The sequence below is a fragment of the Chaetura pelagica genome, unplaced genomic scaffold (genome assembly GCF_000747805.2).
Source record: "Chaetura pelagica isolate M959 unplaced genomic scaffold, ChaPel_1.0 scaffold138, whole genome shotgun sequence".
Classification (NCBI taxonomy): Eukaryota; Metazoa; Chordata; class Aves; order Apodiformes; family Apodidae; genus Chaetura; species Chaetura pelagica.
The window spans coordinates 4031450-4043071 of record NW_009954215.1 but is presented as its reverse complement, the minus strand read 5'-3'; the positions used below and the strand labels follow the sequence as shown (position 1 = coordinate 4043071).

At 37.6% G+C, this 11622-nt stretch overlaps 1 protein-coding gene across 1 annotated transcript; it reads left to right on the top strand.

Annotated features, from left to right (window-relative positions):
* The first annotated feature begins 6149 nt into the window (after positions 1-6149).
* Positions 6150-8401, top strand: LOC104393737 (parvalbumin beta-like). The gene is made up of 4 exons (XM_010003254.1): positions 6150-6222; positions 6905-7037; positions 7798-7895; positions 8376-8401. Exons 1-4 carry the CDS (start codon positions 6162-6164, stop codon positions 8399-8401), a joined length of 318 nt encoding a protein of 105 aa, XP_010001556.1. The 5' UTR covers positions 6150-6161.
* The last annotated feature ends 3221 nt before the right edge of the window (positions 8402-11622 follow it).

The window sequence follows — 11622 nt, the reverse complement described above, 5'->3', positions numbered from 1 at the left end:
TAAAAAGAAAAAGAAAAAAAAAAGAAACAACTTTGGGGGGAAAAGCTGCTTTTAAATTTTTTTCTAGGTTTTCCATACTCATATGTGACCATGCTGACTTGCCAGACACAGTTTTGGTGATCTTAAACAAGATTATATGTTTTAAGGCTTAATTGTACTGATTTCATTGAGTTTTATTTCTGCTTAACTCTCTGAGCCTTGAGGAAAAGCAATGCTAACAAGATAGCTAAAAATAATTTATAATAATTCAAAAGGAGTTGACACATAGCTCAAAGCATGGAATAAGTTTGTGGGTAAATTTACAAAATGAAGTACTAGGCTACAGCATGTATTGTCAGAAAGTGTTTATGGCCTAAAGTGTAACTCTACCTTAAGAAGATTTATCCTTCATGAAATGCAAGGCAGCTGTGAGATAGAGGAGAAGGGTCTAATCCCAACTCTGACACTGTCACAAGCCACAGTCCCCTGACAACATGAGCCTTAGGCCTGGAGGTTTTTCTGTGAATCATGAACATGTTGCTTATTATCTCTTAATATGTACAAAACAATAATAGTGCACAACATTTGTGAATTTTTGTGTTTCCTAAAGAAAAACAACAACCAGTCTTGCTGTTTGATTACCTTAAAGCTCTGTTTCATTGCTACATAATGGCCATTACTCAATTATTTCATTTATTATATGACTAATCATCTATATAGTCCATAATATTATTGATTTTCTTAAGACTGAAGATTATGCAGAACCAGTCTTTCCTTCAGTAAGTGTCTTACGGATTTAGAGCCTGGGTATAGTGTTGTCTTCATTAACAGATAAAGTAAATAATGTTCATGGTTAAACGCAGAGCTCAGTAGATTGAATAGAAGTGCATTTCTGGCTGAGGTGGTTGGAAATTTCCTCACCAACATTTATTTGTCATGTTTCCCATCTACCATGAGGTTATTCCAGCTCACAAGTAGACTCATTGTAATACTCTCTGTTGAAACAAAATTCTGTTTTGAAGAAGAGCAGAAACAAAGCCTTCTGGAACTTTTATGTAACATTCAATGTTGGCATTTCCATGAATATTGAGATGATTATGTGAGGCAAGTACAGCTCACTCATACCTAGGCATGTAAGAGAACAGTTTGGAAGATTTAAGACAGCTAATGCAAAAGAGGAATTCTAGCAATCAGACTCACTGAAGCTTTGGCAGAATTATAATGAATATAAATCCTAATTCTATCCTCACCACCTTTTATGTTAAATCTGGTCTTAAATTAGAGCTACTGTTAATTGCAGCACTGAAATATTTTGCATAATGATGAAACTCTGTTGGTTCCTTTTACCTTACCCATTTTCCCATCTGCTGAAGAAAATAACCCAGAGCAATCCAGATCTGCAGCAATATAGGGATATATCATATACATTATCTCTTCACACTTCTAATCACTAAACTATCATGTCACTAGTTCACAAGCAGATGGCATACACAATACCATAAGTGACAGACCTGATACTGCATTCCCTGCACATCTGAAAGTCTCATGTGGAATGCAAGAAATGCAAGACTACACTGTGGCATATCCTGTATTTCAGAGATGCTAAACAACTGCACATCACTGCCTTCTGTTGACACAAGGGAGGATTAATGTACTCCTGAGAAACAGGCAATTCTTGGATACATTGCAACTTTACATAAAGATTAGAGGATTTTGCTTATGAGAAAATCTATTCCTAAACAGTATTGTGTAGGAAGAAGATACATTTTAAATCTTATTGAAACCACCCAGCCATTTTATTAGGAAGAATTACAATAAAACACCAAGAAGTCCCCAGTTTCAAAAGAAGAGCATCAGCTGTTACACAAAAACACCACCTAGTCCCTATCAAATCTTCTGTTGGCACTAGGATCCATATTTTTAGAGAAAACCAAACTAGAAGAGAACATTTTCATTTAGGTGGACCTAAATGAAAAAAAAAATCCAAAAATGTAAAGTTTTCTTGCAACGCTCATTTCATGGAATTTAAGCTCAGACAGTGGTAGCCTTCAATTTTCTTAGGGAAAAGGATGGAGTGTTCTCTGAACTTGGCAATGTGATTGCACTGGAACAAACCTTTGATTTCAGGGTGTCTATGTGGATATCATCTGAAGTAGTAAAGAGAAAAATGTTGGCATCACAATCTTTCCACAATTACAGTATAGAATGGCAGAGTAATTCATGCTGAAAAGGATCTCTTGAGGTCTTTGGTCCAATTGCATCCTCAGAAGGCCAAATTAGGGTACGTTGTTCTAAGTTGAGTTTGAGTATCTTCAGGGATGGAGGTTATAAAACCTCTCTGGCAATCTAATAAGTAAGGCTTAAATCCTCTGTATCCAGCTTCTATGAGTTAAGTACACAAATTAAACACTGCTGAGTACAAAGATAAAAACCAAAATTATTTTATCAATTGTTTATGCAACATCAAATCAGAAAGGATCTAACACCCTGTATTATCACACTAATAACTTGTTCACAGGTTTAGAATAAGATCCCCCTACTCAGCACAGTACTCAGTATAATTCTGCTTCATAATTACCAGGATAAAGGAAATGTTTATTTGTTTAGTCTTTACTCAAGAAAATTAAAGAGCAAGCCAGAATGTGAAAGGCAGACCTGAGTTCTACAAAGCCCAAAGACTGCGAGTTCTCAGACACACCTCAGACCCCTCATTGCCCTGTATGAGCAATTTAATCTCTAATCCCACCAACACTTGTGAAACAAAGACTCTCTCTCTTTAAGTGGGAACTAAACACAAAGACACATGTTATTCTATACAAGCTTTTAGAAAAAGCATATGGAGGACCAGGGTGTTGAATCCAACACCCCAAGCCCACCCCAGTGATCTAGCCACTGAATCCATCATTTTTCTTAAACTGAAATTTTGGGTTATCCTGATATAGGAGCAGAATAATGCATAAGATACAATCTCCTAGTATTTAGTGGAAGCTGCCTGCTGCCTAACTTCATACTCCTTCGAAAATCACAATCTAGAGCCATGTTTAAAATTCAGATTCAATTTCAGCTCTTCAACTTTTGGAAATCTCACAGTCAGCTTCTAACAAGTAAGAGAGCACAGAAAGGGCAAAACGATGTCAGAACATTAGTTGCACTCTTAGTCTGGTAAAGTTTCTTTGAGTTAGCAGCCAGCCCATGTGGAAAATCTTTGATGCAGCCTCATCAGAGGCGCCTGGAGCTCTTCACAAAAACAGTGTGGGCAGAGGGGGTCAAGGCTGGATTCATTTCCTGGAATGGGTTACTGAAATAGACACATCTTGATTAAATCCCTGAACAGACACGTACCTAACATTTTCATGCTTAATTGTTCACATATTTTAAAACATTTTCATAAGTGTATGCTGTGAAACATGAACTAATATAAAGTGTTCACATTTTATGACATTTAATTTCTGTGTTACTTGTGCTTGGAAGCACAGAAAGAGCACGACGTTGGTACAGCCTTTCTGGTGCACTTTCTGCACCAAAGGCATAGCAACTGTCTAGCAGCTGGGATGTGGCTGCTCTTTTGATTTATCAGCGTGTCCTATGCTCATGAAAACAAGAAAATCACAGGGTTTTTTAAAATCAGGCTCCAGAAAATAAAATCAGATGACCACATAGGTTCCAATAGACAATGCCTTCCCCTGCCATTACAAAGATATTACTGACCTTAAGTTCAAAGGGGAATTTATGTCAAAGTAGAATATGCAAATACTTGTTTTATCACCACAAGATATTAATCAGCTGGTATTTCTTGGATACTAACTTTCTGCTCTAGCTTTCCAGAAAAAACTGATCTTATATTTGCAATGATCAATCTGAAAGACTGTAATACTTAGCTATTCTAAAAATAAACACAGTAAACACAGTAAAACCTAGTTTTGTTAGACAGATTAAATAACCTGATCATCCTTAAATGAAAGTCCTCTGGATTTATTTCTGCAATTTCAATTGTCTGTTTGTATTCCAGTCTTTCGAGTGATTTGATATTCTAAACTTTTTTCTTTTACATATCTGTTCCTCTTCCTTGCTTATGAACGCCCACCTGATAACCTGTTCTCATGATCAGTTTCTTGGTTTTGTCTCACCCGAAGGTTTCATGGCTGGACCTGCCTGTCTTTGGTGCCATCTAGAGACAAGCTCTGGTTTGCCACGGAAATGCTCGAACTTTAATCAATCTCAATGTGGTCTTCTCACAAGGAGTATTTCTTGAACGTTCAGTAACTCCAACAAAATTATCAGATCCTCTCTGGTCACAGACCATACTCTCAATTATTTCCTAGGAACCTCAAAAAGAGGCAAAGCTAAATTCCCAGATCGAAAGGACATATCATTTAGTTTATATATCCACCAGCTCAGGATAAAATGCCTTTAAAATACCTTGCTCACTTGATCTCACATATTCCCAAAAATGTTTCTTTCCCAATGCTCAATTTACCCCACACTATGGGTTTAGAATAATGCAGCTAGTGCTTCTCCTGAGCATTCTTCTCTTGAAGAAATTCTCAAGGGAAATTAAGACATGCGAGATGAGGTTTTGTCTGTATTTGCATGTACACAATTTTAGAAAGAAAATACAGTAGCTTTATGTTACACTGACCTAGTGCTAGGCTTGATTTTAAATGTAATGGCATTACTCAAACATTATTTAAATCTACAATGATGCTTCATGCACATCTATGTATGTGTGGGTGTGAAATGTTCTTCCAATGGCTTTTTACACCACTGGCCAATTTCAGCCATTCTTAAGGCCACTAAGGTTCCACAGATTTTGTAAGATAGCCAAGCAGAGGATCCTATTAATAATCAGTAAAACTGCAGCTTGAGCTTAGCTAGTGCTGGAATCCTTACAGAAGTTTATTTTTCAGTGGAGAAAGAAAATAAAGTACCACAGATTTCACTGCTCAGTTTCTCTGCTTACCATCAATTGATGCACACCCCCGTGTGTTGCTGAACAACTGACAATCTTTCTTCTCCATATGGACACATTTGTTATGATGATTTACAATCTGCACTGTGCAATGAATTAAGACTAAGCAAATGTCTTCAATATTGGACTTTTATAGTCTACATTACATATTTCAGTAATTGACTAACCAAGGCTTTTAAATCAGCTTATTAAAAAAATTTGGGGCTGATTTAAAATTGTTTTATATTTGAAATGCTACTTGTATGTCAGATATACCTACTACAAATGTGAATGGGATTCAGCAACTTGGTCTCACGGAAGGTGCCCCTCCCCATGGCAGAGAGGTTGGAACGAGATGATCTTTAAGGTCCCTTCAAACTCAAACCTTTCTGTGGTTCTGTGATTAGTATTATTTGAAGACTGTTAGGGCAACGACAGGAATAATGTGCCATGGGTAATTCTTACCAGCATCGGGCCCTTAAAAGTCAAAGTCTGTGATGAAGATGTCCATTTGTTGCCATCATTAAGCAATAAAAAACAGTTTGTATTTTTTCATTCACTAGACTAAAAAGAGGTGCAAGCTGAGAGGATTTACTTTGCATGGCATTAAACCTTATATATTGTCTAAAACACCATGCACATTCCTTTGGGATATAAATAACAATCTGATTAGCTAGCAGGTCTTGTCAGCCACAGTAACTTATCCCCTTGGGTATTTGAGCCATCACATGGCTCTGGGACTTCTGTAAAAGGTCGAGAGGACTTAACTAAGGTCTATATAAGTCATTATCTCTGGCATGTGAAAAAGAATTAAGTCAAGAGGGACTGCAGATCTTTTACCTTACTGTTTTTTCTGTTCTTAACTTGGGGAAAACTGTGTGGCAAGGTGAGTCAAATCTTTCCTCTGGAGCTTTTGACGATATCACAATAATCCACACCAAAGAATGCATGGAAATGACCGAAGATCCCTGAATGCTGTGCAGGTCTATAAATATGTTTGGTTTTGTCCTCAGCATATGCACCTGAAGACTAACTGAGAGATAGCAGCAAGGCAGATGCACTACATGCATCTGAACTAAAGGATGGCTCCCCTGGTTTGCTCTGGGACTTTGGCTGCAACTGCCCCACTAATCAAACATGGCCATCCTCATGGGGCAGCATCACAGGCTGACGAGTTGTAGAGTTCACTATGAACTCTCCCCAACATTATTTTTCCTTTTACAGTAGCTTTGACATGGCTCTTACTGATATCCTGACAGAAGCTGAAATTGCTGCTGGCCTACAGAGCTGTCAAGGTAACATTTATGTTTTAAATTTGGCTTTTCAGTATATCTGTCAAATCCCTTTGTCCTTGCTACCCCAATGTCCCAGTTCTAATGAAAACAGAAAATGCAGAAAGAATGAACTAAACAGTATAATGTTGATTGCTTCGCTGGGGTACACGGGAAGATGTTATTGTTATGTTTGTTTGCTGATTACTGCTTTAATTGTTTTATCAAAAGATCAAACAGAGACAAGGTAATTGAACAGATTCATTTTTTTATCTTTGCCAGTCCAGGTACAGGCACCTATCATAATTCATGCATTGTAGCAATTCTAAGTATTAAAAAAATCCAGTGGCTGAAATTCTGGGGTTTTTTCACAGAAAAATAATAAAACTCGTCCTGATTTCAATACAAGCACCATTTTTATCATCAAGTTCTGTGAATTTATGTTTGAGTGAAGTATCTATTTACAAATGTATGTTCTTAAGTTATGAAGAACACAGTGAGTATCTTCCTAGGTTTGAGAGGTCATGGATGGAAAAAAAACATTAATCTGAAAAAAACTCAGGAAAATCAAAGATTGAGGACTGGGGTTTGTAATGACACTTGCTGTACTGCAGAACAGTTTGCTGCTTTTTGACCAAAGAGCCATTTTGTGGTTGTTGTTCCAGATATTTAACTACTTTTCTCCATCTCTTCCTGCTTATTTCAGCTGCTGATTCATTTGATTACAAGACATTTTTTGTCAAAGTGGGTCTCAACTCCAAGTCCAAAGACCAGCTTGCCAAAGTCTTCGGAATTCTTGACCAGGACAAGAGTGGCTTTATTGAGGAAGATGAACTGAAGTAAGTAAATTAAGAGGAGTTACCGATAGGGTTGTGTTTTACTGTCTAAAAATGCAGGATAACATCAGAAATACTCTTTTTTCTTCTGTCTCTTTGGATGAGAGACAAGTGTGTGTGTATGCTTGTGCTGAAGGAGCTGCAAGACAAATCACAAAGGAAAGGCTGGATCACAATGAGAAAAGAGAGATAGTACTGAAAATACTTGTTTCATGTAGGGATAACTGACAGACTATGAAGACAAAAATAGCAGTTCTGCTAGAATTTGCTTTTTATCATTGCAAGATTTTTCACTAGACTGAATTCAAAGGGATATTTTTCTCTCATCTTTCTTTCTACCACATGAACTCTGTCTTTGCGATCATATTCATCTGACTTTGAAGATTAAAAGTAAGGTTAGAAAAATTCCTGCCACTCTTAAGAATCTACATCTTAGGAGAAAAGAAGTGAGATAACACAAGAAGGAAGATGAATCCTGTCACTACAGAGTGAGTTTTAATTTGGCCTTTTTAATACAATGAAACCAAAATGTCATCAAAGACTTTTACACATTGCGATGCAACAGCCTCTTCCTTTCTCACCCTTATTCTCACTGAAGTTAGAGCAAGTTTTGCCATTGAGTTAAAAACTATTTACAAAGACCTTCCAAAATAGTCTTAAGCATTCAATCAGGCTTGGAATTTTACAGCTGTTACCAACAACAAATTCTAAATGCTTACGATACTGAGCACTTCTCATTCGATTGTCCTCTCACCTTTAACAGACTTTTCCTGCAGAACTTCTCAGCCAGTGCCAGAGCTTTGACTGATGCATTCCTGGCAGCTGGTGATAGTGATGGAGACGGTAAAATTGGAGTGGATGGTAAGGTTGCCTTTATTGAACAGAGTAGTGTCTGCCACTGGGAATGCCAAATGGCCAGCTCCAGGCTGTTGCTCTGCTCCACATACTGAATGATCCAGATCTGATTCTGATGTGCTCAGATCTGGCCTGTGTTGTAGAGAGGATCTAACACAGGAGCTGGTCTATATTCTGCCCTTGGCTACGAATGGTCAGGCCCTTTTTTCATCTACAGAGATTTTTTTCAGAACTGGAGCCTAAATTGATATATTTCAGTATATAATTTCACTGCTTTTTACTAACTGTGGTAACATGTGACACTTAGATGCAACACTTTCTTTGTCTTAAGTATCTGTTATCTTCAGTATACAATGTCTGACCTTTGAGGAATGATTATCAGAGGAGGTGTCAGTAGCTTCCCATTTTAACTCAAAAAATTAAGAAAGTAATTTTTGACCACACAAAACATGGTCCTATCTTATTATTCTTTTATTTCTTTTTCAGAGTTTCAAGCTCTGGTCAAATCTTAAAAAGCAGACAAGATAAAGACTAAGATATCTGTGCCATAAACAATCTTTCTTATTGCAAGCCTACTATTTATTTACACATTTTGTTCCCTGGAAGGCCATGAGCAAGAGCTGGCAAGTGATTTCATATTGCTGGAAAACATCTGAAGTAGTGCAAGCACTACTTAAACCACGTTCCTCAATGTTTTAAGCAGAAGGTCCTTATACCACTGCAAGCCTGAACTGGAATACTCTCTACTCATCTTAATTTTGGGCATTAAAGATTCTAGTAAAATATTAAGAGAAATTAAAAGCATCTCTGTGAGCCATTTAATTTTCAATATTTGCATAAATAGCTAGCACCTATTGTAAAAAAACTAGAATTAATAAAATGTCCAGTTGTAAAACCTGGTTATGGTAACTGGTAGCAGTGTTATTAAATAAAAATGTGTGTTTGATACTCCATACATTTTTATGTCATTCTTTACACAACTGATTATGCTTCATACACTAATTAAACGGCAGGACCTAGCACTAATTAGGATGTCAATCCAAGATGAATCTAGATTACTGAAATAGCAGTACACTTAAAATTCTCACAGGAATCACTTACCTTCCTGCCCACCTGATGGCACTACTGTTCCACTCAGAAGAAGTTACACATTATTCTATCTGCTTGAATTCAAGTCAGAACAATTCTAGCAACCCACTTGTCCACTTCTATTGAGGATTCAGTTTTGCCAGATCAACTTAGCTCTGAACACATAATGCTAACATTTTGTTCTCCAAAGGAGGGGACACTAAGCCCCAGACCTTGGGAGCAGGATGGAGGTCTCAAGAGGTGTCTGTGGTGCTAGTTTGCAGCTGAGGAATAAGTGCTTTCGTTGGGACCACTTTGCAGACCGAACACTCTTTAGTGCAGACCCCGGGTCAGGGCCCATTTCCCTCCTGTCTCCTTGTACTGGTTGATCAGGATATTACACACCCAGTGTACCAGCTGTACTGGCAAGGGGCACAACATAGCACAGAGGCACAAAAAAGCAAGACATGGGTCTGGCTCCAAAGAGGTGGGAGTCGGGAACCGCATTCCCCTCTGTCAGTATGAGATATGAAGGACTGCAGAGAGATTCAGTACCCATGTAAGCACTATTCATGCCAAAATGAGTTCTTGCAAGATCAACGTAAAGAGCGTTAATTGTTACCACAATTGGAAGTTGTTTATTTTCCATGGAAGTCTAATTAGAGAAGATGTGTTTTTACAACCCTCACCAACGCAACTGAAGGCAAAGGGAGCTGAGTTTAGGACACAACCAGGTGAAAAGCATCTTAATTCTGCTTTCTGATGCATAACACATTCTTGGTAAGACATGGAGAAGGAAGGAAACACCCAACACAATGTTGGGGAAATCACCATATTACACAAGATTAAAGCAATCTGCAGGACTTTAATAAATACTCAATAATGTGTTCATGTCTTACACGGTAGCAAAAAATATACTTCCATTAAGTCTGATTAATGAATCTAATACTGCAGAATTTTCCTTAACAGTGAAAAAAGAATTAGCCATCAAACAAACTCACATCTATGATTTCAATGTCGTCTCAGGAGAGCAAGAAACAAAGTAAATTCTGAGGAATTAATAACTGAAGTCTGATTGCTAAAAGCTCTCACTATTGGCAGACAATACTATGTATCTCAGCTGACACTACTTTATATTTTCACTGTGCAGTATCAGTCATCTTAAGGCCTTCAGGCACTGTACCAATATTAATGGCCACCTGAGAAAGAAAGGCACAGACAGCTCAGACAACTTTAGAGAGAGCAGACAGCTCCTTTATTTAACCACACTTAATTCCACACTGATTAGCCTGCTAAGTCTACAAACCTAAGACAATTTCACCACTTACCATTCCATTAAGAACAGTAAAAAATTCATGACAAGGTAAGTCTGGTATCAGCTTCAATGATCACACCAGAAAGTTAATAAGAGCTTGTGACTAGAGTTTTTTAGACCTTCCCTTCTTTCAGTATTTACCACTAAGCAGATTGGCAGATAAAATGCTGTTGTCTCAAATAATTTACTTACTTTCTTTTCCTCTCTGTCTCTCACTCACACGGGCTGCTAGGTACTGTGAAATTTCTCTAACTGCTTTAAGAAACCCCTTCAAATTGTGCCTGCAAGGCCACCACTGGAAAGACTGTTGCTTGATCATAAACATACATTCCCACATAGCCACCTTAAGGTGAAGAACACTTTTCTGGACTCAGAAATCTGGAGGTCTGAGACCATGGCCTGTATTCCGCCAATGTTTCCATCCAAACCTTTCCACCAGAGTCCCTAAATATGTGGTTGCCTTTTGTCAATGGAATTTTGTCACATGCTTTATGTGTGTGTTTTAAGATCTTGTCTGAATCTAGACACCTGCTTCTCCTTTATTTAGAAGGCAATTTCTGTTAAACAAGTGACTTTTGATGACTACTTATGATAAGATTAACTCTAATTATAGAGTATTTTTATTTTATATCTCACTGAGGGTTATACATCCTCCTACTGCTGAAATTAGTGGCAGAAATCCCACTGACATTGATGAGGACAGGCAGTGAATATAGAAATAGTTGGAACCACTTCAGTGCTATTTGCATTATTTTACTGTGGGTTCTTACACTGTGGGTCACAGTGAAAAAAATCCTTTGGTAACAGTATAGTACCACTGTACATATCTTTTACATGTTACAAAAGGCAGCATCCAGATTATTTCACAGCCTCCAACCTTAGGGCACAGTTATTCTGATAATAAACAGGAAACTTACAATGGTGACAACAGATAGAAACATCTGTGACAATTATGCTTAGGGTCAGAGTCAGAAAATTGTGTTACTGAGTCAGAGAAGCACTTGCAAGAGCATTTGAAGACTAATGTACAGCATAACAAATGCTAGCAGAGATCTCTCAAGGTAGCTTTTTAGGTGAAAATGTACCCTGATCAGAACAAACTCTATTAATTAGTTACACTGTTAATCAGTAATGTGAGTCTATTCTGCTATCATTTTCAAATAGAAATCAATCTAATTTACACAGAATGATAAAGACATAATTTAAACTGGGGAAAGTACAGAGACATTTCTCCTTACATGAGAGAAGTACCTGTCTTTGTTTAGCTCCAGACCCACAGTGTTGCAAGATGCATCTTGGATTCTAGTCTGGATCTCTGCTCTGGGTAATATCTTCTACTTGCTGTAGGGA